Raw genomic sequence first — 26,958 nt, forward strand, 5'->3', positions numbered from 1 at the left:
GGATGGTGGCTGGGCTCTGGGGCTGTACGGGTTTAGTCCCAGCCCGGCTCTGCTTCTCTGCCTATGGGATGTTGCTCTGACATGACCCCTCTCTGATGCTCAGTTTCCCGCACCCTGAAAGGAGATAACTGTGGGCCTGGTCTCATGGGGTCGTGGTAACCACCAGTTCAAAGAAGGGATGTCAAGGGTCTGGAGCAGGATTGCGTCTTCCCCACTTGACCTCTCTCTTTCTGGAGAAGCCATCACCAGTGGTTTCGAAAGGGACGTTCTGGATGTCTGTCCACTGACCTGCATGGGCTGCAAGAGCATCTTCCCTGGAGTGACGTGGCCTTGGCTTTGTCTCAGACAGGAGAGTTTGCCCGGCGGCAAGAGTCAGAGGGGGGCACCTGGTGTGTGGACCCAGGCTCGGGGGCGGGCAGGCCCCCCGGCACGGACAGCAGTGCCCCGTGTGAGTACCTGCCTCCCCCTCCCCCTGCCCCAACACCTGCCGTGAGCACCAGCTCCAGGTCCCAGCTCCGCGGCTCCCCGGGCAGTGGGGGCCTCTACCCTGACCGTGCAAGAGGGGCCGTGTTCCCTCACCCCGGGGATTCTCGAGAGAAACACACGTGGCAGGGGGTGGGCCGTGCTCTGTAGCCAAGAAGCCTGGACCAGCCTGGTGCTGGGACTTTCTCGGGGGCGCTAGCTGTGCCACCTGGTCCCTGGCCTCCAGCCTGGCCCTGCCCTGTGGTTTCCATGGTGACGTCCAGAGGATGTCCCTAAAGTGCAAATGTGCTGATGTCCCTCCTCTGCATCCCTGGGATCCTTAGGGACAAGCGGCTCCCCGTGGCTCGTCGGCCCCTGGGTTTCTGGCTCCTGCACCTTCCTTGGCTTCTCTTCTTTCTCCCATCTCTTGCTCTTGGGACCCAGGTGTTATAAACTATAGTCAGACTTTTCCAGAAGGAGGACACTTTTCCCCCACAACCCTCTGAGCTCAGCCACCTGCACTACGTGTCCACCCCCCTCCCCTGCCCCGGCCTAATTCCTACTCAGACCACGCACCAGGTCTTCCAGGACGTCTTCATGGCCTCCCTTCCAAGTGCAGTGCTTTTCTGCAGGCTCGCAGACTACCCTGCATAACGTCTGTGGTCCCCTTCTCACGCTCAGCTATAATTCCATCGTATACTGTTAAATCTCCTTAAAGACTAAACTCCTTGAAAGCAGTACGTGCGTGTGTGTGTGTGTGTGTGTGTGTGTGTGTGTGTGTGGAGGGGGTGTGGGGATCTGACCAAGGCCCCGTCTTGGCCCTGTCCTAGTCCAACACCTCACCCAGTGGGGAGACAGCCCCAGAGCCTGGAAGGCCCTGCAGGTGGTGGCAGCAGGTGGTGCTGGGTGGCAGTTGGGAGCGGTGGGTGGTGGCAGGTATGTGGGCCAAGGCCCATTTGGCTTGTCTTTGTGTCCAGGCCCGAGCCTCTGTGAAGAGCTCTCGAGTGGGACCCTCTCCAGGAGAGCCAGCTCAGGCTATAGCCCAGCCTGCAGGGCAGAGGACGGAGGATTTTCCCCCGTGCAGTGTGACCTGGCCCAGGGCAGCTGCTGGTGTGTCCTGGACAGTGGAGAGGAGGTGCCTGGGACCCGCGTGGCCGGGAGCCAGCTGGCCTGTGAGAGTAAGTTGTGACCCCTGGAGGGGCTCCCTGGGCTGGTGGCAGGGGTGATGCTCATCACTTCCTTTGCTCAGGCTGAGGAGGACTCCCAAGGCACCAGAAGAGTGGTGGCGGGAGGGGACACAGGAGGGGCAGGCGGGATGTGGTTGCCGTTGATTCTCATGATACCAAAACCTGTGTCTACTTCCTAAAAGTGCTCAGCCCTGGAGCTGAAGTCAAGGGAGGGTCTGTGCAGGGATCTCCGGAGCTGGCACCTCAGAAGCTCGGGTGCTGGCCTGCTGGGGGCTCTGGGTCTTGGCTCCCCATCCTCTAGTGGGGAACGGGGCCTGGTGGCAGGCTCTCCGTGGGTCCACCCCAGCTGGGAGGCTTCAGAAATTAGTGGAGGCGTTCATTTGTTTTTACTTTTAGTTCAAAACATTCTTTTGGTATCAAATATTGAAATATATATCATTTAACTATATATTAGAATATTAAAACACATGATTACAGATCAAAATATATTACCTGATTCTCAGTTACTTACCTTTTATTTCTCCTATATACTCAAGCCGTAGGACGTTATAGCCGCCTTAAAATTTATATGTGAGCAAGTAGCTTAGAATCAGTGAATTCCATTTCAGGACAGTAAAGGGAGATGCTGCAAAAATATTTATTGCAAATTCGGGCATTGCGTCTGGTAGGAGTGAGAAATACTGCGCTGTGAATCTGATTTTAGTGCAGTTGCCTTTCCTTCGCTGTCCTTATTGGTTGATTGCTTTATTTTAAAATTTCATAGTCTGTCAGCAACATTCTGGGACTGCGGAGATGTTTCGTTAGGCATATATATATATATATATATATATATATATATATATATATATAGTGGGTTATATGTGTCAAAAGAATTCCTGTGGATTTATATATAAATATATATACATATATGTATATATATATGTTTATTTTCATAAATTTTAAAGATTTTATTTATTTATTCATGAGAGACACACAGAAAGAGGCAGAGACACAGGCAAAGGGAGAAGGAGGCTCCTCGCAGGGAACCCAATGTGGGACTCGACCCCAGGACCCCGGATCATGGTCTGAACCAAAGGGAGATGCTCAACCACAGAGCCACACAGATGTCCCCTCTATTTATGTTTGTAAAGAAATGGGGAGCCCGTGAAAGAAGAGTGGGAAGGAAGAGCTGTCTCCTGTCTTTGTGGGCCTCCTTCCCTTTTGTGTCTTCCCCTTCCTGTGGTGTGCCCACGCCTTTCCCCACACGCCTTTCCTCCCAGGTCCCAGTGTGTCCCTCTGCCCAGAGCCTGGACAAGGCAGGACCCCATCAGGCTCATCGCTGTGGCCCTCAGCACCTGTCACCGTGCACGGGTTGTAGGAGGCGCTCTGCGGGTCTTTATGGGCAGGACGCCTTGCCCTGTGCTTCCCGCATAGGTGCAGTGTAGCCTTAGTCGGGGTGGAAGCAGTCGACATCCAGACTGCTTGGACGGATCCATCCATCCGCATCTGAGAGTGGCCCTCAGTGTCTGGGACCGAGGAAATAGACCGATGGGTCCTCTTCAGGAGCAGGTCTGGGAGCACAGCTCTTGTAAGGTTTGGGGAAGACCCTATACAACGTGGCCCTGCAGGATTCCATGACAGCAGCTCGTGCGTCAGAGATTTACCTGCTAGGAGGTGCTTTTCACATCACTCATTTCAGCTTCGCCTCCCAACGGTGTAGATAAATAGAACAGTCCCATCTCCCTGTATTATGGAAGACACTTGTGACCATGCCCAAAGTCACACAGCTAGCAAGCCGGACAGCCAGCATCAAGAAGGGTGGATCTGCAGAGCGTGGAGGAGGAAACTCGGGTGTGGGGGCTAGGCTGACCTGAATGTTCGTCAACGCTTCCACCCCCTCGCTGGGTGACCTCGGGCTGGTCCCTTAACCTCTCTGGCCTCAGCTTCCCAGTCTGTGCAGTGGACAGGGAGCCCTGTAGCAATTTCTCGAGTCATTGTCAGGATTCATTCAGATAGTCTCTGTCAACTTCTCAGCCTGGTGGTTCGGAGCACAGCCTCAGGGGACTAGGGCTCAGGCCCCTAGGACTCAGGGCAGAAGGATTACCCTCCCCGCGCTCACCTGTGGCCTCACCTGTGCGGCGACAGTGGCAACAATCCCACCTCACAAAGTTGCTTTGAAGGTGAAATCAGTTCAGGGGAGGCCCTCACGGCAGCTCCAGCACACGGTGACCGAGCTGAGTGTCCCTGGGCAGGTCACTTAGCTCCTCTGAGATGACCCCTGCCGGAGCCAGAATAGAGCCGGGCCCTTGGAGATATCGGCGGGCCATTGTAACACCAGTGTGGAGGGCTCCAAAGGGGATATGCTGGTGCCTGGGGAGCACGGAGGAAGGGACAGTGGAGGGGGTTCCCATCTCTGAGCAGCACCCAGGAAGGGGAAGCGCGGCCCTTGCCTGCCACGGTGGCAGTGAGATTCAGAGGACCTGTGCCCAAGGGCTGGCTCTGTCCCTCCAAACCCTCAAAACTCAGTTTCTTCATCTGTAAAGGGGGGATGATAATACCAGGGCTGCCTACTTCACGGGCTTGTCTTGGTGCAACGAAATATTGACCATGACGGACTCTTCTCATGACTTTGGAAATTCCTGGCGACTCTCAGACAGGATGGCTGTGGGAGGCTTACCCTTGTGGCGTGCCAAATGCTCTTTCTTTGTTCTGAAAGGGTTCATTCACACCCTAAAATTTCCAGTGCAGGCACTAATGTAGTCTTCTTGGGGTTATTAATAATAATAACGACCAACAGGAACGGCCACTTATTACATGCCAGTGGCTCTTCTGAGCTCTTCACATGCCTTAATTCATTTTGATTCACACCGTCCTTAGGAGGTGGGCATCATTGCTGCCCTCGTCATTTTATGGGTGAGGAAACTGAGTCACAGAGGAGTTAATTAACATGCTGTAGGATGCTCAGGTGGGAAATGATTGAGCCAGGATTCAAAGCCTGGCAGGCTGGCCCCGGAGCCCACAGGCTGACTCTGGCCGTGCCCACAGACACCCGGCACTTGGTGAGAGCCAACTCCATAAGCCCACTGCTGATCACTGCAAAGCCTCGGCCCGAGCCCCACGTTGGTATTAAAAGAAAGCCAGGCCGTACCCTGGAGGTCGGAATGGGTCGCTCTCCATCTCTGAGGCCCCACGCCCCCTCGAATCACATCGCAGATGTCAAAACCAGACAAGCACCGGCAGCAGGGGCTGTGCCCGAGAGTGACCGAACTAACCCCCTGCTCAAGTATGACAGTGTCTCACTGAGTGTGTCCTTTCATTTACTTGTTCGCCCACTTATTTAACACATATTCCCAGAGCTTGTGTTATGGGAGAACAGAGGAGAGCCCCCCTTTCCTGCCATGGCTCCGCGTGCTGGGGAGAGCAGTGTGCGGACGATGAGTCTTGGATGGTAGACAGCAGGAGGCCTGAGAGCTCGCTACGCCCACCTGCGAGGGCCACGGAAGGTGGTAGAAAGCAGGAGATGCTGAGCTGATGATGGAGGGTGAGAACAGGAGCCCTGTAGGCAGCTGGGCAGGGAGCCCGATGCGGGACTCGATCCCAGGAGGGAAGGGCTTGGGGTGTGCAGGCCGGCTGTGTTCGGGGCTCAGCAGTCCTGCGGAGGCAGAGGGGCTGGAGGGGACGAGACCAGAGGGGGACGGCGGGCCAGTGGGTCCTCAGGGCAATTGAGAGCCATGTCCAGCTTCCCCGAGGCTTCTCTGCCGGCAGTGGGGCCTGCGTTGGCTGTAGGAGCAGAAAGGCGGCTGTGGAAGCTTCTGTAGGTAGCAGTTTGGGAACAGGTGGCTGATGCCCAAATGAAGGGGGTGCCCTGGGGATGGAAAGTCAGGAAGGTCATCAGCAGGCCTCGCTGGCTCTGGGCAGAGGGCATGGGACCGTCTGGGAGATTGCCACGTGTCAGGCTCAGGATGCCACGTGTTGAGCTGGGGACACTGAGGTGGGAGCAGACCCGGCTGCAGGCGAGGAGGTCTGGCATGCTGGCTTTGAGGTGGAGAAGACCAGTTGGGAACTGGACTTGCTGGTGGGAAGGAGCTCAGAGGCTCCACGCAGGAGACGGAGATCTGTGAGTGGTTCCTGCTCAGGAGTCTGTTAAAGCAGAGCGGATGGGGTCGCCCAAGAAGAGGGGCGGCGGAGGGGGCAGGGGTCAGAGCCCCCTTGTGCAGGTGGCGCCTACAGTGCCCTCTTTCCTTCTAGGCCCCCGGTGCCCACTGCCGTTCAACACGACGGATGTGGACGGTGGAGTGATCGTGTGTGAGCGAGCCTCGGGCCCGGGAGGGGCCCCCGTCCAGCGGTGCCAGCTGCTGTGTCGCCGGGGCTACCGGAGTGCGTTCCTGCCAGGGCCGCTGGTGTGTAGCCTCGAGGAGGGTCGCTGGCTGTCACAGCCGCCGCAGCCCCAGGCCTGCCAGCGTGAGTGTCCCCCCAGCGCCCTGCTTTCTCCTGGGGCTCGGGGCCAAGCACCTGCATCTTCCCCGCCCGAGGGTAGCATTCCCGTGGTAAGCCAGGTGGCCTCAGGAGCAGGAGAGAGGCCCCAGGGAAGCACGTTCTTCTAGAAGGAGCAGATGTGCTTCAGAGACTCCTCTGGTTAAGCTTTATTTGGGGCTTCTCTGGAGCAATCTGCTCCTTGGGAGAATCTGCCCTCTTGTTGGGCTCTCCTGGGATAGCTTGGCTCCAGGAGCATATTCAGGAGGTAGGTGTTCCAATGGGCATATTGGTCACTGTGGGGTTGACATACTCGGAGCTGTTTGCCTGGCCTCTGGGAGTGACGCCGACTCACCAGCCTCTCCCCCGGGTCCATCTGGGGCTCCAGGCTAGTGGTTGGCAGTGCTGGGGCCTGGACCCTGCTCCTGGGGACATCAGTTTTGGTGGCTGTGGGTCTGGGCTGTCTGAATATCTGCCGAGTTCCTCTCCTGCTCGCCCACTGTGCCTGTTTGCATGCCCACACGGCTGTGAGGCAACTTCGAGCTCTGACTGCAGCTGCCTTGGCTGAGGCTGACCATGGTTACTCACAGCCTGGCAGGGCAGGGGCGGGTGCTGGGACCCGGCACTGAGTCCTCCCAGGGCCCTGGAGGGGTATCTGAGAGAGAGACCCAGATCCTGGGACTGTCACAAGGCTCTGGGTGGCTGTCAAAAGACAGTATTTATGGAAAAGCTTTCTGGGATAGAAAATGGTATCCAGAGAGCCACCTGGGTGGCTCAGTTATTTAAGCATCTCACTCTTGATTTTGGGTCAGGTCATGATCTCAGGGTGGTGGGATCGAGCCCTGCATTGGGCTCTGTACTGGGCATACAGCCTACTTAGGATTCTCTCTCTCCCTTTGTGTCATCCCCGCCCGCCCTAAAAAATGTAATCCAGAGAAAGGTCAATGTGATTCGAACAAATAAGTGGTCTGTCCACCTGCCTGTGATGAAGTGGCTTAAGCTGAGACTAAGATCAGGCTTGTCAAGACTGGATCTAGAGCAGGACACTTGGGAGAAGAGGGACATGGGTCTTGAGCTCTTAAAGTTGTGTGCAGGGCCACTGTGTATGACTGTGTAGGCTGTGCACTGAACAACCTTAGAGTATGTCTTTCGTATAGTCTGTGGTGTCCCCGCTTCACTGGCGAAATCATAGTGGCCCCGTGTGAAAGTGAGAGAAGATGGAAGATTTTCCAAGAAGAAGGTCCAGGACCCCCAAAATGTAGAGCAGCCTGGTTTAGAGGCTGAGGCAGGACTGAGCTTGCCAAAAGGGTGCTAAGTACTTTCAGAGACAAGCCGTCATGCCAGGAAGTGTTCAGACTCCGAGTACGACGGTGTGGATGGTACTGCTCGTGTGGTCTAAGCTACATGAGGGAGGATTCTTTGTGCAGAGGATAAACCAAAGGAAAGAAAAAAGTCCCACGGGTCTGTTGCCTGCGTCTGCTGACCTCTGGCGCTCACCTGCAGGGCCCCACCTGTGGCAGACCTTTCAGACCCAAGGGCAGTTCCAGCTCCAGCTCCCGCCAGGCAAGATGTGCAGCGCCGACTACGCGGGCTTGCTGCCGGCCTTCCAGGTCTTTCTAGCAGACGAGCTCGAGGCCCGTGGTTTTTGTCAGATCCAGGTATGTGGCTGACCTTCTGCATGAGTGGGGGTGCTTGGGCTGGGCTCAGGGCTCAAATAGACCTAGGGTTCAGCTCTCACTTGTTTTACCCATAGGCAAACAAGAAAGTACTTTGGCCAAGGCTGGTCACGTAGTGGCGGGGGTGGAATCCGTACTCATCCCTGGCCATCCTTTCTACATAGAGATGTTAAACCAAACATGCGCTGAGCACCCATGATGTGCCAGGCACAGTGCGGTGTTGGCATGGAGTAGCGATCTTCATGGGGACCCTATTGGTACTCCCGTTTTGTGGATGAGGGGGGTGAAGCCCAGAGTGTGAACATGGCTGTCCAGAGTCACACAGCTGGGAATTGTAGAGCTCAGCAGATGACTCGAGGACAGAGCTGGGCAGCTTGTGTAGTACGACCACCACCTTCAGAGGAAGAGCCCGGGAACAGGGTGCAGGAAGACTGAAAGGCCAGCATGTACTCCCTGAACCACTGTGCCAGACGTGTCTTTAACAAACCCGCTGGAAGGCCTTACGGATCCTCCCTGGAAGGAAGATAGCGTGTGCCAGCAGACAGACCTAGTACCATGAATAATGAATATCAGAGTTTTTTCCTATAGATGGTAAAGGCTCCTGTGATTCCAAGTCACAAGTATTCAGGGGAGAAGTCTTTAGAAGTCCCTCAATTAGGGGCACCTGGGTGGCTCAGTTGGTTAAGCATCCAACTCTTGATTTTGGCTCAGGTCATGACCTCAGGGTCCAGGGCTCAAGCCCTGCATCAGGCTCTGCACTCAGCAAAGAGTCTGCTTGAGATTCTCTCTCTCTCTCTCCCTCTCCCTCTGCTCCTCCCCTGCTCATGTGCTACTTCTCTTTCTCTTTCAAATAAACATATCTTAACCCTCCCCCCCAAAAAAATAGCCACTCAATTTAACAAATTCTTGTTCTGCCCCAAACTTGTCATCTCAAAGAGCAGCCCAGTTTTAGCACCTTATGCTAAGAATTTTGGAGAACATACTTTTTCACAAAACCAACAGCACAGAGTTGTGATTCTAAGACAAATAGAATCATAGATTGCCCCCTTTTATCCAAAGAAATGTACTTGGCAACAATAGCAGTAATATGTATTAATTACTGAGCCCAGGCTGGGTTCCTGGTGTGTGCTAGAAGCTCTGTATTCCTTCTCTCTCATTATCATAGCACCCTGCTCAGGTGAGCATCAGTAGCTCTTGGTTTATAAGTGTGTGAACTAAAAGCTCAGTGAGGCTCAGTAAATTGCCCAAGATTTCACAGAGCTAAGTCCAGATCTAGATTTGGACTCTAATTACACCAAATTTGCTCGTCCGTTCCTTTATTCTCCCATTTAACAAACATTTGGGTGCCTATCACAGGCTAGGCATGGTTGCAGGCACTGAGCACTGTCAGCGATAAAGTCAGACCATAAGGTGGTCAGGACAGGTTGTAATCATATACTAACACAATAGGGAAAAGGAGTCCAGCCTGGACCGGACTCAACTTTGATTTGTACCCAGGTGACTGGCCCCCTCGTGTTCCTCTGAGGGGTAAGGAGAGTTAGTAGAGCTTTGGCCCCTGGGGTGGGATTGGAGGGAGGGTTGGGGGGAGTAACATAAGGCATGGGCGCATTCTGGAACCTGATGTGGGCTCAGCTAAGCTGTCTTCCAACTCTGTTCTTTTTTTATTGTTTGTTTGTGTGTTTGAGAGAGAGCAGGGAGGGGCAGAGGAAGGGGAGAATCTTGAGCAGGCTCTGCGCCCAAGTTGGGGCTCAGTCTCACAACCCTGAGATCACAGCCTGAGCCAAAATAAAGCGTCAGACACCTAATCATCTGAGCACCCCCAAGCCCCAGCCACTCTGTGTTCTTGAGCTAAAGGCACCTGTCTCCATGTAGGCAAAGACTTTGGGGACCCCCATTTCCATTCCTGTCTGCGACAGCTCCACGGTGCAGGTGGAGTGTGTGACCGGAGAGCGTTTAGGAGTGAATGTCACGTGGAAGTTGCACCTGGAGGATGTCCCACCGGCCTCTCTTCCTGATTTGCATGACATCGGTACGTTGTGCAGCTTCTCTGAGGCTCTGTTTCTCCATCTGTCAGGGGGAGCCAGGTGATGCCTTGTGAGGATCTAGCGAATTCCATCCCTGGCCGTCAGAGGAGCCAATGGTTAAAAATGTATATAAAAATCAATAGTGTCCTGCTAGTAGCTTACAAGAGTTAAGCAATAGCACCCAATTGCTTTTCTGTGGATAATTTCTAATTCTTCTCTGGATTTCCCAGGCACAGAGGGGGAGACAGGTGTGAAGAAGGGGAGGGTGGGGGCGAGTGGCAGATCCGAATTGGTTTATAATATATGCTCTGCACCCTTGCAATTATAAAATGTCTCAGACCACTTAAGCTATTTAAACCCATTCTTACACCGTGTAAAACGGGGCAGGTGTGTGGATGAACTGAGAGAGTAGAAGGATGCAAGATGGAGGAGCAGTGTGGACGTTGTGGCTGTGCCATGAGCCAGTGTAGACATAACCCCTATTGCTGACCAGGGGGTGGGGAGCCCCCTTTGCTCTTCTACAATCCAGCAGCTAAACACCCAGGGTCAGCGCTGGCTGCAGCTGGGCCTCTGTTCTATGAGGGGGAGCATCTGGAAGATGCTGCCAGAGTGTGACCCTGAAGGGGGCTGACTGAATCTCTGTCATTCTGCAGTCCTCATGGCAATAGTATCCCCCAAACAGCTTTAGGAATCAGGCGTCCTTTTCTTACTCCTCTGGAAAGACCCTGGAAGATTCAGGCTCTAGATTTGCAAAATTTTTGATTTGCAAAAAAATCTGTGATTCTGCAAAAGAAGGAGATGTTTATTCCTGGCGTCCATGCTGACGACCATGGTTTCAGGCCTTGGGCTGGCTCTACGATGGCCTGCCGCAGCATGAAAGTTCATTGTGTGCGGGAATCTGTCCCAGCTCCAGATGTGACGCCCCTCTGGTTTCTTCCTAGGAAATACGGGACCACAGCTGGAGGCCTCTTTAGCATTTAACCAACCACTGACGTGGAAGGCTGTGTTGCCTCCTGGAGGCTAGGCCTTCTCTTTGAGTGGTCCCGTTACCCATATTTGCTCTTATAATCCTCACTCACTGAAGAGAGGCATTGCCAGCCCCATTTTGCAGTTGGGGAGATGGAGGTGCAGAGATGGTGGCTTGCCAAACGTTGGGATAGTTGTGTATCTACACAGAGCCCCTTCCAATAGTGGGTGAAGACATGATATCTTGGACCAGTGGGGTTCATGATGATGCCACAGAAACGACAGGATCCAGGGATCTGGGTTAAAGTCCTAGTGGTGCTTCTGACTCCTGTATAGGATTGGGCTAATCTGTCCTCTTCTATGGGCCTCAGTTTCTCCCTCTGTAAAACGAGAAACCAGGTAATGCTTACATCTTCCTTCCATGTAGACATTCTAGGTGGTTCTGGCCCTTGCAGAGAATAGTGCTGACACTCCTGCCTCTTGTGTCTTACAGAGGAGGCCTTAGTTGGCAAGGATCTCATTGGACGCTTCACGGATCTGATCCAGAGTGGAGGGTTCCAGCTTCACCTGGATTCTAAGACTTTCCCAGCAGACACCTCCATCTACTTCCTTCAGGGGGACCGCTTCGGCACCTCTCCCAGGACATGGTTTGGGTGCTTGGAAGGATTCCACCAAGTCTTGGCTCCCAGCAATGCCCCTCAGGACCCATGGGGGTGTGGTAGGTCCTTCCCCTCCCCTGGGACTGAGGCTGTGGAAAAGGCTCCAAGAGCACTGGAGGCAGGTCACTCCGCACATACAGGGTAACGAATCATTCATTTTGCCGTTCCGCCAGAGTCATTCAGTGATCCACTGTGCAGGGGCACATGGTCCTCACCCCCTCTGGTAGCAGCTGAAACCAGAGCACAGGTGACACGATACAGCGATCCTTCTTCTCACTTCTTGGGGGCTGGGCTGTACTGTCTTTGTGGAGAAGGCTGATGTGCATCTTGCATGCTCACCAACATTTCTTAGTCTGGTTATGGCAATGTGTTAGCTCCACGTCCAAACAGCCATCGATGAGCCCAGGGCATGCTTGGGGGAAGGGATTCCTGGCAAAGGTTTACCAGGGCTGTCCTTCCTTACCCTTACCCTCTGTGGCTTTGGAAGCAGTTTTTTCAAGAATGCACCTGCAAATTTCTAGAATGGAAGCAGCGTGAATTCCCCGTGGCCACCATCACAAGTCACCCCAGACTCCATGCCCTAACACAACATTTATCATCCTCCAGCTCTGTAGGTTTGCCTTCTTAATCGGGTCTCACTGGGCTAAAACTGAGGTGTCAGCAGGGCTGCATTCCCACTGGAGAGAATCTGTTTCCTTGAATTTTCCAGTGTCTAGATGTTGCCCACCTGTCTTGGCTTGTGGCCTTCCTTCAGCCTTGAAGCAGTGATGCTATAGCTCTTTGGACACCCTTCCACAGTCACAGCTCCCTTGGATTCTGTCTTTCTCTTCTAGGGACCTTTGTGCTCACACATAGCTGGGAAATCCAGAACACTCTCCCTATCTTTGGGTTAGCTGCCTAGCAACCTGAGTTCCATCTGTAGACTCAGTTTCCCTTTTGCCATATAACCTATTGTGTGTGTGGCTCCTATGGATCAGGATGTGGTTATCTTTGCTGCCTCCTACTTCCAAGGCCTCACGACAAGAAGGCTTCCTCCCCTGAGGCATGAGACAGAGGGGCATTGTTGCTGAGCCTACAGGAAGGGAAGATGTTTCTGGGTAATTTATTTTTCCATTATTTATGTTGGTTGCCACACAAGAACTACATGGCCTTTCCTTTCGTGAGATCCAGGCCAAGTTCTAAACTCCACGTTGGATTTAAGATGTAGCTAAATCTTAAAACAGAGACCCAGAAACGCACCCACTGCACACACCGCCCACTAATATTTATAGATTTTGTGGTTTGCAATGTACTTTCACGAATATTTACCCCTCATGTTGGTCCCTGTTGATCCATTGTTCTGCCATTTGACAGATGATCAGGTTGAGGCTCCAGATGAAATGAAATAATGCGTCTATAATGTCTAGAGCCAGGCTGACTCAAAGGAGGGACTCGGGTTCACAAAACCACTCATCTGTGGGCATGTAACCTGAGGTCTTCTGGGATCAGAGCTCATGCTCTTTCTACCTCACAGAGCTGCCCCAATAAAAAGGATAAGAGGTAGGAACAGGAGTGGAAGGTATCTCCTGCCAGGGTAGGTGAAACAGGGTCACAGTGATGGAGGTGTTCAGAACACCCACCATTGTGTTCTTAGACTTACCATGAAGTGCCCTAGGCTCTAGGCTCTATTCCCGTGTGTGTGTGTGTGTGTGTGTGTGTGTGTGTCGGGGGGGTATGTTGGAGGCTGTATTTGCAAAAGCAAGGGCAAGAATCTGCTTTTATGGTCACCCCAGGGAATCCTGGGAAGGGGATCTGGAAACCCTACTTGGGTGCCCCCCCCTGGAGTGTGGAGCCCAGAAAGGGAGGGGCAAGAGCTGGAGACACGTGCTAGTCAGGGGCCAAGGTCAGAAACCCTATACTGGTTCTGCTGAACCATGGCCCATCTCCTTCATATAAAATAGAGTGCTGGTCCTTCGCGGGAACTCTATTGATTATAGGCTATTATTTCATGTCTAACAAGATGAGTAGCCCAGCTCCACTGGGAAGCTAAGCCAGGGGCACAGCAGTCTCATCTGAAGGATGTTAAGTGGTGGGGGCACTGGGTGTCAGAACCCGGGATGGCAGGGCTTCAGAGAGAGTGGGGACCACAGGGTGGCCTGGAAATGGGATGGAGTAAAAGGCTTTGTCTGGGCTATGCTGGCTACAGGACAGGAGTTGGCAACCTTGTTCCATCAAGGGCCAGAAATGCAAGTATTTTAGGCTTTGTAGACCATATGGTTTTTGACCCATGACTTAGCTCAGCCATTGTAGGGAGAAAAGCATGGGTGTGTTCTAATAAAGATTTATTTGCCAAGCAGAAGGTGAGTTGCATTTGGGTCACGCACCAAAATTGGCCAATCCTAGCTCTAGATAAAGCTTCATTCTGTTTTGCAGCTGCTGTGGCTTTTGATTGACTCAAAAGAATCATTGATCATGCCATTCACCCCCACCTCCTTACTCCAGATAGTTAGAAAGGTCTGAAATGGAATTAACAAAGGCAGCACCAATTTTTTATTTTCTCCAGAATCAATGATAATTTCTGTTTGTTATTTTCTATTTTTTAAAGATTTTATTTATTAATGAGAGACAGAGCGAGGCAGAGACATAGGCAGAGGAAGAAGCAGGCTCCCTATGGGGAGCCCGATATGGGACTCGATCCCAGGACTCTGAGATCTCGCCCTGAGCCGAAGGCAGATGCTCAACCACTGAGCCATCCAGGGTCCCTGTTATTGTTGTGAATATGGGCCTTCCTAGCATTTCTCTGATGCAGTGGGTCAGATATTATTAATCCTGTAGTGTGGGTGAGGTAGCCAGGGATACGCAGCTTAAGAATAGTAGGAAACTGCTCTTTGAAGCCAGGTGGGTTCAAGTCCTAGCTCCAATACCTTCTCGATGTGGGTCCTTTGGACATTGCTTATCCTTACTAGGCATCAGGATGATAATACCTATTCCGTGGGGGTTGTGGTTTGCATAGCGTCATATAATCGATACAAGTACATCCCTTCGCACATGGCCAACTCTAAACAAATGGCCGTGTTAATTGGCCATACTGGGATCCAAACTCAGCTCTCCCAATTCCAGATTCCTTATCTGTCCTCTGCATCACACACCTCTCCCCTCATGAAATCATGCTTGTATCTATTGGATGCTTGTATCTATTCTTATCGGCTCTTTTTCCCTCTGAGGCACATCTGGAACGCAGCTGTGAGGCTACAAGCAGAGCATTGTCCTGTGGAGCTGAAGCAAGGTTTCTGGTGTCATGTCAGGAGGGCTAATCTGTATGATCCCCCTGGAGGGCAGTGACTCAGGGGGTGAGGGGGACTCTCCACCTCCCGTGACTCATGTAGGCCTGGCAGCTTTTATCCAGGGAACAGATGCTGCAGGGAGGTAGGGGCTCTGCTGGCAGCTTTGTTGAGGTCAAAAAGGATTATTTCAGGATTACCTGCTGGCAGCCTTCATACCAGTTTGGTCCATTAAAGAGAATCTCAGAGAAATTGTCTGGATTTTCCATTTTCTGTTCCAGACAGCATTTACTTTCACTCATTCACTCCAACTTCTTATAATTGAGCTAGTTCTCCATGGTTTTTTCCCCCCCCCAAAGTAATACGTTAGGTCTCGTTTCCTCCCCCACCCCTTCCTTCCTTCTTCCCATCTATGCGTGTGTTTATCCATCCAAGCTTTCAAAGCATAATTGTGTGTTAAACACCAGGTGACATACTCAGGGAAACAAAGGTCATAGGCCTGCTTTCAAAGAACTCCCAGTCTGGTTGGGGAGAGGTAAGCGAAAAGCCAGCTAAGTCTCAGGGAGAAAGCCTTTTCCTTCACAGTCAGGGTGGTCAGGGGAAGCTTGCTGGGGCGGCAGGGGCAGCACGAAGTCTTGAAAGGGGAGCTGGAATTGCTGCTCAGGTTAGAGCAGACAAGGAGTGGGGTGTGCGTGCATGTGTGTGTGTGACAAGGAGGGGGGTGTGCGTGCATGTGTGTGTGTGTGTGTGCACGCGTGCATCTGTGCTGGGTGCTGCAATGTGCTGGGAGCTGCAAGGCTGGAGGGCATTTCGGAGATGGAGATTCATGCAGGGGTTTATATGGCTGGAGAGTGGGGTGTGTGGAGATATGGCAGGAGGTGTGCCCAGAGAGATAGGCAGGAGCCAGGGTGGGAGAGGCCTGGGACTAGCCAAGGGAGGGCCCTGCTAGGGGTCCCCAGGGGAGGATTTCGGGGTGGAGGGTGACAGGGCCAGGCAAGAGGTTGAGCAAAGCAGGCCAAGGATACTGGTTATACTTGCTCACAGATGTTTTCCATCAGCCGAGACGTGCCTGTCATTGTTAGGGGCCCATGCGGACGGGTTGGTAGGAAGGGGGTAGCATGATCTGGAGGCTTTGGGAGGCTCTCGAACCCAAATCGGCCAAATTGTCTCATTTTATGAAGGAAGGACCTGAGACCAAAGGGACTTCTGACAATTTCGTGGAGGGAGTTAATTGAAGGATAAGTGCCAACCTGGGGCTGTGGACAGAAAGGTTTTGGAAAGCCCACAGGGCAGGAGTGCGGAGGGAGAGTCCACACCTGCCGGGGGAGGGGTGAGGACAGGGAGAGTCCACACCTGCCGGGGGAGGGGTGAGGACAGGGAGAGTCCACACCTGCCAGGGGGAGGGGTGAGGACAGGGAGAGTCCACACCTGCCAGGGCAGGGGTGAGGATTGGAGCCTCGGCCTCATTCTGTCTACACAGCTTCCCGCAGGTGGAAAGGCTTTGAAGCAGGACACAGTTTCCTTGCGCAGAATCATGAGGCCTAGGAGTTCTGTGCTCACAACCAAGTTAGTCCCTGCTCGCTTCGTCGGGTTGTCGGGTTTGGAGGCAGGACCCCTCGAGCTGTCAGAGAAGGCTTTGTTTTCCTTCAGCAATGAATTTGGAGACGGCTCGAAACTACAGTCACCGTCCTGGCGTTGAAATACTCGAGATGACCGGCGAGCTGACTCATAGGAGTAATGAAACCCCACTCTTGGCGGGGTGGGGGGTAGGGTATCGGTCGCTTAGAGCAGGCCAGAAAACACATCATTCAGTTTCCAAGATGTGTCTTGAGTTTCTGATTTACTCACAAGTGCCAAGTACGTGTACGTACCGGAGGCAGCGGTGGTGAAGTCAACCCTGGTCCACGTCCCACACGCCTGTGCTTGCTTCTTGGTCGAGGGAAGCTGGTGGGACTGGCGGATGGAGGGAAGGCTTTGGTTTGCAGAGAACCGGGCTCAATCCCACCTCTTTGACCTTACCACATGGTCCACCTTGACCTCGAGCTTCAGTAATCTCCAGTCTAGAAAGAAGATGGTGCCTTTCTCATAGGACCTGGAGATAACACATCGGAACAGTCTGGCACCATGCTTGGCATAGCCTCTGATTTTACTTCCCCACTGCCCTGTGCAGAAAAGCCTACGAGGGAGTCACGCAGGAATGTCCCAAGGCTCAGCTTCCTCATCTGCAAAGCAAGGATTAAATGCCAACTTCCGGAAACGTCCATGAAGCACCCAGCAGAGTGCCAGGCACAGAGAAAGTATCCTGAGGGTGGCCAAGCTTTCAGCTCAGCTACACTGGCCAGCAGGTCACTTCTGGAAGTCATTTGGCAATCTCATGGGAATACAACCCAGAACTACCCTTTCCCCAACCCTTGCTCTGAGCTATTAGAATCAATGTGGCCAAGTTCACATACTTATTTTTTTAAAGATTTTATTTATTTATTCACAAAAGACAGACAGACAGACAGAGACATAGGCAGAGGGAGGAGCCCGATATGGGACTCAATCACAGGATCCCAAGATCACGACCTGAGCCAAAGGCAGACTCACTGAGCCACCCAGCAGCCCCTAAGTTCATGTACTAATCTCAGAGCAGAACTCCTGGGCTCTAACTTCGAACTCTTGTGAGATAGGCATGTCCCCAGTTGGAGTTTCTGGTTTCTCAGCACAGGTCATATTAGAGGAAGCAGGTTAGGAAAGACTGGGAGTAAAAGGAACAGAGAGCTCTGAGGATCTGCAGGTTAACAGGAGAGTGTAAGGAGGCGAGGGATGAGGCCAATGAGGCATCTTGGGAGCAAGATGCATGGAGGCTTCTCTCTCAGGGTCACACTTGGCATTTCTGAATAAATCAGAGGCCCAACAACTCAACAGTGAGGGCCTCCATAAATCCCACATGCTGGGTGTCCCACCTCACTGTGGTCCCGGATCTGAGCAACACAGGGGGAGGCTACCTGAGTCAAATGTGATGGTGCTGAATTGCTGAAATTGCCTTGTTCGGACAGAATGGGTACTGAGGCTGGCTCCAAGGAAGGACCCCCTCAAGTATAAAAATAATGTTGGGTGGGAGGATGGGTTCAATAGGTGATGGGGATTACAGAGTGCATGTGTCCTCATGAGCCCGGGGAGTGGGGGTGGAGGGATGCATGGATTTTCCCAGTCACGATACCATCCACCTGAAGCTAATATAACACGATATTGACCAACTGGAATTAAAACCAAAACTTGAAAAAATAGTGACCATTTGTTGAGCATGTGCAAGAGTCTGGCATTATGACCTGTGCCTTCTGCACATTATCAGTGCATTCCAATGAGATAGTTTATTCATACCTTTCACGGAGGAGAAAATGGAGCCTCCAAGAAGTCCAAAGTCCTGTGGGTAGGCTGGGAAGAGGGACTTGAGCCAATCTGTCTGACCCCAAAATTTGCCTGCCCAGCTGTGCTTCGCCATGCCTTCACTAAGGGCAGCATTCCCATGGTAACCGAGCCATAGACCCTCATCTTTCGAGTTGTCCTCCAACCTCATCTCATGTCATTCTTCCCTTTGTCTGCTAAGCTTTGTCTGGCTTTGTAGCTGGCTTTGTCTGGCTTTCCATTCCTCGAATGATTATTCCTTGTATAATCCAAACTCATTCCTACCTCAAGACCTTTGTCCTCACTCTGCCCTCTGCTTGGAATTCTTGCCTACCTCTTGCCTGGGGTGTTCCCCATCATTTGATGTCAAGCATCACCTTTCAGAGGGCTTCCTCACTCCATGTATTCCTCTCCTGCCTCACTTTACCCATACCTGAGGTTATCGTCTGACACCCTGTCATCCTACTAACCTGTCACCTCCTGGGGAGCAGGAACCTTGCCTGCCATTCTCACAGCTTGGCCTCGATTGTTGGAGCCTGACACGTAGCAGATTCTCCATGAGCACCGTTTACGTGAATGAGCCCTTGTGCTCTGTTGGGGTTTCGCGTACCCTGTGTGTTCTGAGGCTTCCCTACAACTACAAAGCAAGAGGCTTCCCTTTAACATCATTTCTGTGTTTCTCTCTTCTAGTTAAGTGTCCCGAAGGAAGCTATTTTCAGAAGGAGATTTGCATTCCCTGTCCTGTTGGATTCTACCAAGAACAGGCAGGGAGCATGGACTGTGTCCCATGTCCCGTGGGCAGAACGACCATTTCCCCTGGAGCTTTCAGCCACACGCACTGTAAGTTCTGCAGGGTCCTGGTGTGAGAAACCCTACAATGCAATGAGGACATAGCAGAGTGGCTCAACCTTGCCACTATTGAAGCTTGGGGACAGAGCATTCATCTTGGGGACTGCCTCGTGCATGGCAGGATGTTTATTTAGCGACATCACTGACCCTTACCTATTAGAGGCCAGGAGCACACCCTCCCTGCAACTTGTCACAATCAAACATGTCTCCAGACATTGCTGAATGTCTCTTGAATGGGACACACAATTGCCTACCGTGGAGAACCATTGAGTACAGAGCGTCATAGTCAAAGGGGCACTGCCTCTCAATGCCTATACTCGGCCAGCATCTCGGCAAGATGTTTTATCTGTCTGACCCCAGACACATAAATGTTATTGCATTAAATTCTATCAAATTCCCTTCTGGGTAAATATTATTAGCCACATGTTTACAGATTAGAAGGGCTATGGCTCAGAGAAGTCATTTAACCAAAGTCACTTAACTAGGAGGTGACGTCACTGGCCTTTGTTTGATCTTGGCATTGTCTGATTCTGAAACTCCTGATTTTTGTAAGTCAACCTTATCAGATTGAGAGATGGAAGATATTTTCCACCCACAGTCATTACAAGTATGTAGCTCATATTCCCTTTTAGGCCCTGTAAATTTGTCAGGACCGTGTGTATGTGTGGCTTTCCCATATGTCATGTGATTTCACTTGGCCTACTTACCTAATAGTCACCTGGGTATTGTTGGGTTTTTCCTAGTTAGGACCCACAGCGTGCCTTATTGTGTGCATCTTTCTTTCTTTCTTCCTTCCTTCCTTTTTTTTTTTTAAGATTTTATCTTTTTATTCATGAGAGACACACACAGAGAGGCAGAGACACAGACAGAAGGAGAAGCAGGCTCCCTGTGGGGGAGCCCGATGTGGGACTCGGTCTCAGGACCCTGAGATTATGACCTGAGCTCAAGGCAGATGCTCAACCATTGAGCCCCCAGGTGCCCCTGTGTGCACCTTTCCATGTTAGTCTTAAATTGTGTTAACGTGAAGCAAGCCATTAATGCTTCAAATCTGAATAGATTTTAGAATGTTGAAATAATTAATCAAAAGAGATTAAGCCACCTTCCCTGGTAAGTTTCCTTAGGAGTGCAGTGGGACTTCTAAGAAAACCAAAGGGATTTTTATAGGTCACGAGTCTGATATTCCTCTTGGAGATTACACTCTTCTCCAGGAAGGTTGAGTGTCCCTGACATCTGGACATCACCCTCAGCTTGCACACATTGATTTAGTCACACGTATGAGATGACTCGAAGTGTTATCACATTGCTGGAGGAATGCTTTTTGTTAAGGTTTTATTTATTGATTTGAGAGAGATAGAGAACATGAGCAGGGCAGAAGCAGAGGGAGAGGGAGAAGCCGACTTCCCAAGGAGCAGGGAGCCCGACTTGGAGCTTAACCCCAGGACTCTGAGATCATGACCTGTGCCAAAGGCAGACACTCAACTGACTGAGCCACCCAAGTGCCCCCAGAGGAAAGCTTTCTTGAAAAGTGAGCAGTGCAATGTGCTGATCCATGTTTATGGGGTGGCAGTGGGGTTGCTACAGAAATAACAAGGGCCAGAGGAGAAGCCTGAGGCTTGGCCCCAGTCATACCCAGGCTGTTCCTCAGTCATTCCCATTGGCACTGTGACTGAGGCCGTACCTCGTGTCTTCTCTGAATGTCAGCTTCCTTATCTATTAGATGGAGCCATGATACCTTGCTCAGAGGATGGTTATGAAGCATGTCTTAATCACTTCGGGATGCTCCATACAAATGACCCTAGACTGGGTGGCTTCAGCAACAGATGTTTATTTCTCATGGTTCTAGAGGCAGGAAGTCCACCATCAGGGCACTGGTCTGGTCAGATGCTTACTGAGGGTCCTCTTCCTGGCTGTGTCCTCATGCATCCTTTCCTTGGTGCGTGCGTACAGAGTGGGGGATCTCCAGAGTCTTCCTCCTTTCATAAGGGCACTGATGCCATCACGGGACCCCACTCTTATGACCTCTTCTAGACCTAATCGCCAAGGTCCTCCCTCCAAATACCACCACAGGGAAGGTTAAAGCTTCAACATAGGAATTTGAGGGAATGCAAACATTTGGTCCACAACTAAGTGGAATCCATTAAGATATTTTAAGAGAAGCCACAAGTATCATGCCCATCCCGCTTGGAGGATGAGCTTTGATTGCCTCTCTGTGCAGAAGTGGAGGGCTGTCATAGCCTTACCACTCTCCCGGGTATCTTCCTTGAGTCACAGAATAGATTCCAGTGGATAAGTCTCCAGGGTCAGGGGTACAGTTTACACTCTGAGTATATGTTTGTATCTAAGAATATCTCCATGACTCATTAGCATCACCATTCAGCCTGTCATCTTGCCTGATTTACGTTCTTAGATGGAATCGTATGGAAGAGAAGACCCCTCCTGCCTTCTGCCAAGGAAGGTCTGCCAAGTTTTAAGTGATGTCAAGTGATTACAAGATTTTCTTTTTGTTGTTAGGCTAGCTTCTAGAATCTCAGTTCCTCTGCGTAGCTGACATCCGTATTACTGTTCTCACCCACAAATACTTTCCTCCTCTTGCAAGTCTACTGGATGATTTTGGAGCTTCTGTTGATAACCGAGTAGCTATTTATTTGTTGGCTTGTTTGTTTCTTGATGCTTTAATTCATACATAGCATGTGTGGCATGCGGAACGTTCTATTTAAAAAGAAGCCTTTGTAATCTCTCCACCAAAAAGTTGTGATTAATCCACGGTTAGTCATCTGACTAATAGTCTTAGAACATAGAAAACTAGATCTTCTCAAGGCCTGGGCTGCCTTGAAAGAACATTTTTTCACCTACTTCCCGGGCCTGGAGAACCAGGCCCAGGTATTCTCTTTTAAGATCATTACCAAAAATGTATTAACCACTTTTTTTTTAATGCTAAGTTTTTATTGGTTGTATGAAACAAGTAGAGATACGTTCCCTGTCCTCAGAGAGTGTAGAGTCTGATAGGAAACGAAGTGTGTAAGTATACAGATAGAATGTGTGTAATTACTAATACAATGGATGTGATTGTTATATGCTGTTGTAGCAGCCAGCACCAGGTCTTGGGAGACATGTGGGGACTAACCGTGGGGCAGGTGGAGGTGAGACTTCTGGGCAGAAGAAATAATTTAAGCCCCCAAATAGAGGGATTTATCCATGGATTCAGCTGGTATTTATTGAGTGTTTTTTTGTGTCTGGGGGGGTGTTTCTGGACCCAATTCCAGTGTGTGTGTGTGTGTATGTGTAGGAGGGGTCTCCCCACACCAACCACAAGCAGTTTAGACACTATCTTCTCAGAGACAGTACCAGATCCCACAGGTTGAGGCCTCAGCCCTATAAGACTGATCTCACCACCCCCATCCTGTCCCCAGTTGAAAGCCCAGGCTACTACCCCTGCTTCTCGTGGACAAGCTACGTGCTGGAAGCTCCACCAGACCCCTTCAGCTCAGGCGCCGACCCTAAGTCTGCATCGTTACGTGTACTTTCCCACCAACTGGGTATACATCAGAGGCTCCCACTACCTCCTCCTTGGGTGTGATTAATTTGCTAGAGTGGCTCACAGCAACTCACAAAATGTCTTATTCCCTAGATTGTAGTTTATTCTATGGGATATAACCCAGGAACAGACAGGTAAGGGATGCATAGGGTGTCTTACAGGGAAAGGCGTGGAACTTCCATGCCTCTTGAGGGGGTCTGCTCTCCCCATATCTCCATGTGTTCACTGACCTGGAAGCTCTCAGAACCCCAGCCTTTTGGGGTTTTATGGGCGTTTCATTATATAGGCAAGCCTGACCAAATCACTGGCCACTGGTGAGTGGAGGTCAGGGAGAGATGCTGAGAATTTCAGGACTCTGATCACATGGTTGGTTGTCCTGGCAACCAGCCTGCATCCTTAAGAGCAGTCCAAAAGTGACCTCTGGAACATGACAAAAGATACCTTTATGGCTTTTGCCACTTAGGAAACGCCAGGCGTGCTAAGGGGCTGGGTGCCAGAAAGGAAAGGAAGCCCAGATATACATTTCTTATTATAAATCACAGCATCTCATGGGGTGGGGGGTGGCCTGTACTATGTGTCAGACACTGAGCAAGACACTGAGATCCAGGAGGGAGCAAAGCCAGATCGGGTCCCTGCCGGCTCGGAGCTTCTAGGGAGGGGGAGGCGGGCAGTTGTCAACCTTTCACTCACACAGACAAATGAAAATAAAAACCACCGTGCTCCGGCAATGAGGAGAGAGGTGTGGAGGGAGGGAGGGGGTGACAGTTGGATGTCAGGGGCTTGGGGCCTCCCTGAGGATGTGACGATTGAGCTGAGGGCTGATGGGCGGTGAAGGGTTAACTCATTGAAGACAGAGCAGAAGGAGGACCTGGGGGTGGAACCATGTGAGCAGAGCCTGTGATTGAGACCCGGTGTCCCATCCGAGAAGGAGCCCCCCGGGCCCTGCATGCCGTGTGGAGCGTGGGAACACGGTGTGTGCGTGGAGTTAGCCGGGCGGAGCCAGGTCCCGTCGGTGATGCCCCGTCTGCATCTTGGTTCCAGGTGTCACCGACTGTCAGAGGAGTGAGGTGGGCCTGCGGTGTGACCAGGACGGCCAGTACCGAGCCAGCCAGAGGGACGGGGCCGGCGGGAAGGCCTTCTGTGTGGACGGCGAGGGGCGGCGGCTGCCCTGGTCGGAAACGGAGGCTCTGCTCACCGACTCCCAGTGTCAGAGTACGTGCTGGGGGTGCAATCAGCCACGGCCCTGGGGAGAGGGCACGTGCTCTCCAGGGCTCCCTGGAAAGGGCAGAGACGTGTGGGCTGCATTCGTCCCCGGCTTTTTATTTTGGCGATATTTAAGCTACATAGGATAAGGATATTCGAAAGAATAGTGGGAGGAACAAGTCACCTGCCACTTAGATCCAAAAATTGTTAGCATTTTCCTCTCTCTCATTCTTTCGCTCTTTTATTTTTGATCGTCGGAAAGTAAATTTCCAGACATCACGAAACTTCAGCCCCAGATACTTCGGTGTGTATGAGATGGGAGTTTAAAAATAATTAACGAGCTGAGTTTCCCTTTCTTGTGGGCTGTGTGCCCTGAAGAGCTGGTCAGCTTTTCTCTCTCACCTGGATGTCGTGGGAAGACTTGAGAGCCGGTCCTGGTTTCAGAGCTTACTTGCTGGGCGACCCAGAGCAAATCGCTTAACTTCTCTGATCCTCCATCACCCCAGCAGCCTCCTGACCCTGTAAGGGCTAATAGGATCCTATGAGGATGGTAAGCAATCATTGAGCACCACTGTGCGCCAGGCACAGCTCTTCAATGACATGATGGGACAGTCCACTTGTCCTACGTTTCTAGAACAATCCTGCCTCCTCTGTTTAATCAAGAAGCAGGCAGAGGCAATCTGTAAGTGCCTATAATTCTGCTCTCTGCAAGTCTCCAGGATGTTGCCCCCCCATTCCACAGAGTCGCCTTCCTGGCTGAGGTCTGGCTGACATTCACGCACCTGGCCAGCCAGGGCCAGCGCTGGCTGCCCGTCTCTCAGATTTCTGTGTAAGACAAGGGCCTGATGTTCGCGGGCTTACTATGTGCCAGGGCCCGTGCCAGGCAGTCATGAGTGATCCTCCCAGTGCTTCTGAGGGGTAGATATTATCCCCGGGAACTTAGCTGAAGAAACTGAGGCAGAGAACTAGGTGACTTACCTTCATCACTAGTCAAGACATATATCTCAAATTCGAACCAAGGTGTGTCCCACCCCCAAACCCATTCTTTCCATGACACCAATCTGCTTCTGCTTAGATCTATCTGCTTCCTTGGGAAGCACACACCTGCACATGTACACATGCACCTGTACACACATACTTGCACACACAGCCTACCTACTTTCTGGGAAGTGGGGACAGCTGATCACATAGAATACCTGAGAAAATTCAGTTGAGACGTTTTCATTTTGTAATGCTCAGAATAATCATTCCCTCCTCCAGAGAAGTGTTAGTGAATCTCAAAGATGTGTGTATGTGTGTGTGTGTGTGTGTGTGTGTCCCCCCATGGATAAACTGAAAATCCAAGGAAAGTATAATTCTTTGTTCCCGTATTCCTCTTCTTGGGCAGAAACAGCACTCAGGGGAGTTAACGCCTGAAGGTGCAGTAGGACATCAGGCAGGCTGATCTCAGCTGCCCTCCACGGGTGAGGGAGAGGCCTTCCTCAGCGGGAGCAGTTTGCTCGGCCCCTGGCAACTCATGGCCATTCTGGGATCATCACCTAAACACTTACCTTTTAACTGCACTCCGCTCGGCTTCCCTGTCAATGCCTCAGTGGCCAGGATTGCAATCTGCACTTGCGAAGCATTTCAGGCTTCGTTCAGCCCTGGGTTTATCCAGAGCAAAAAGGACAGCTTCATCTCTGGTCCCAGAAGCCTTTATGAGGAGCAGCTCAGCCTTGTCAACTCTGATGATGCCTCTGGGAGGCTCTGGCTTCTTATGCAAAGCTCAGGAATTTATGGTTTCCCTCTCTGAATATTCAGGAGGATTTCCATGTTAAGAAGCTGAGTTCCTACCGGGATATCAATAGCCTCTTCTTGGAATCCAATAGAGCTTCATCCTCTTTGGGAGTAGGATTACAGTCCTATTTGTGAGGCTTTTGTCCCGCAGAAAAAAACCCAGGCTGTAGAGGTCAACTGCATCATGGGGGGAGATCTGTCCCCGTCCCACCTGCTGTGTCCAGGCCTGGGTTTTCACCCCCGGGGATTGTCCTCCTGCTCCTGTGTGGCCCTTCTCAACAATTTTTCTACAATGCTTCAGTACAGTTATTCTACAAGGCAGATCTGTTTATGTAACGCCCTTTACCACTCTTCAGTGGCTCCACACTGTTCCTGGGATAAAGTAAAATTGCATACCTCACCCTCCTCTCTGGGTTCTAGCCTCCTTAGATAATATCACCCTTTGTGGCTAGGACTGCATCTTACCTTTTATTCTATTCCACAGTCCTTGGTGCTTGTCCTCAGAATGAATGAAATGCTGTAGTTATCTGGGCCTCTTCCGAATGATTTCCTAAAAGCCATCAGGGAGGGAGAGGCTCTCACCACCCCAATTCCCACAGCCAGTTTGGGGGCCCTGACAGCTAGGCAGGTGTCCTCGCAGGGGGCAGAGGGACTCTGCACTTACTGAATTGCTATTACGTACCAGCTTTTCCACGCTCTTCTGTTTAATCCTCACAACCACAACACCGGGGCTCTTAGAGATTGAAATGTGTGCCAGGTCGCAGAGCTGGTGAGGGGTGGTGGCGACAGGGCTTGCACGGGGGCCGACTCTGGAGCTGGGCTCTTCCCCCACTGCCTGCTATGTCCCCCTCATGGCAGTCCCCGCCACATCTCTGTAGCGCCTATGGCAAACCCTTAGGTTACCCAAGAGTGAGTTGCTTACTCACCAACCCTGGCCACTGGATATATTGAGCTCAAAATCCTTTAATTCTACATCTGGTTCTCTAATTCTGCTCTTTGCCAACCCAGGCCCAAGACTTCATACAGCACATCAGGTGCCCAGAGGTATGGGCCTGCTGCTGAGATCACCCCGTCTTGCAAATGTTCTCTCCAAGCTTCCTGGTGCTGTGACGATCTTGGCAGTCACTCATTCTTCAATGCATCCATGTAATACGCAGGAACTAGTGTCTGTCACTGTGCTAGCTAGCGGCTGTTCAAATATTCTTGGAACATTGTCCTTGCCATGGAAAGAGACAGGTGGGCAGGCCTGGTGCCCCAGTGGTTTAGTGCCGCCTTCAGCCTGGGATGTGATCCTGGAGACCCGGGATTGAGTCCCACATTGAGCTCTCTGCATGGAGCTTGCTTCTCCCTCTGCCTGTGTCTCTGCCTCTCTCTCTCTCTCTCTCTCTCATGAAGAAATAAGTAAAATCTTTTAAAAAAATTAAAAATTAAAAAAAAAGAGACAGGCACATACATGGCCATGGTCAAATATGATGATGTGCACTCATGTTGACCCTCTATGCTTTCCCAAGACATTTAT

General features: G+C 51.5%; 1 protein-coding gene across 1 annotated transcript in view; it reads left to right on the forward strand.

Annotated features, from left to right (window-relative positions):
* The window catches only part of TG (thyroglobulin), a 285,189-nt gene that overhangs the window by 31,630 nt on the left and 226,601 nt on the right, over nucleotides 1-26,958 (forward strand). Inside the window, 8 exon segments of the mRNA NM_001048104.1 lie at nucleotides 346-448; nucleotides 1,440-1,640; nucleotides 5,877-6,089; nucleotides 7,605-7,759; nucleotides 9,650-9,806; nucleotides 11,261-11,485; nucleotides 18,767-18,916; nucleotides 23,502-23,672. Of these exon segments, the coding sequence (NP_001041569.1) occupies nucleotides 346-448; nucleotides 1,440-1,640; nucleotides 5,877-6,089; nucleotides 7,605-7,759; nucleotides 9,650-9,806; nucleotides 11,261-11,485; nucleotides 18,767-18,916; nucleotides 23,502-23,672 (1,375 nt within the window).

This window comes from Canis lupus, chromosome 13 (assembly GCF_011100685.1).
Source record: "Canis lupus familiaris isolate Mischka breed German Shepherd chromosome 13, alternate assembly UU_Cfam_GSD_1.0, whole genome shotgun sequence".
NCBI lineage: Eukaryota > Metazoa > Chordata > Mammalia > Carnivora > Canidae > Canis > Canis lupus.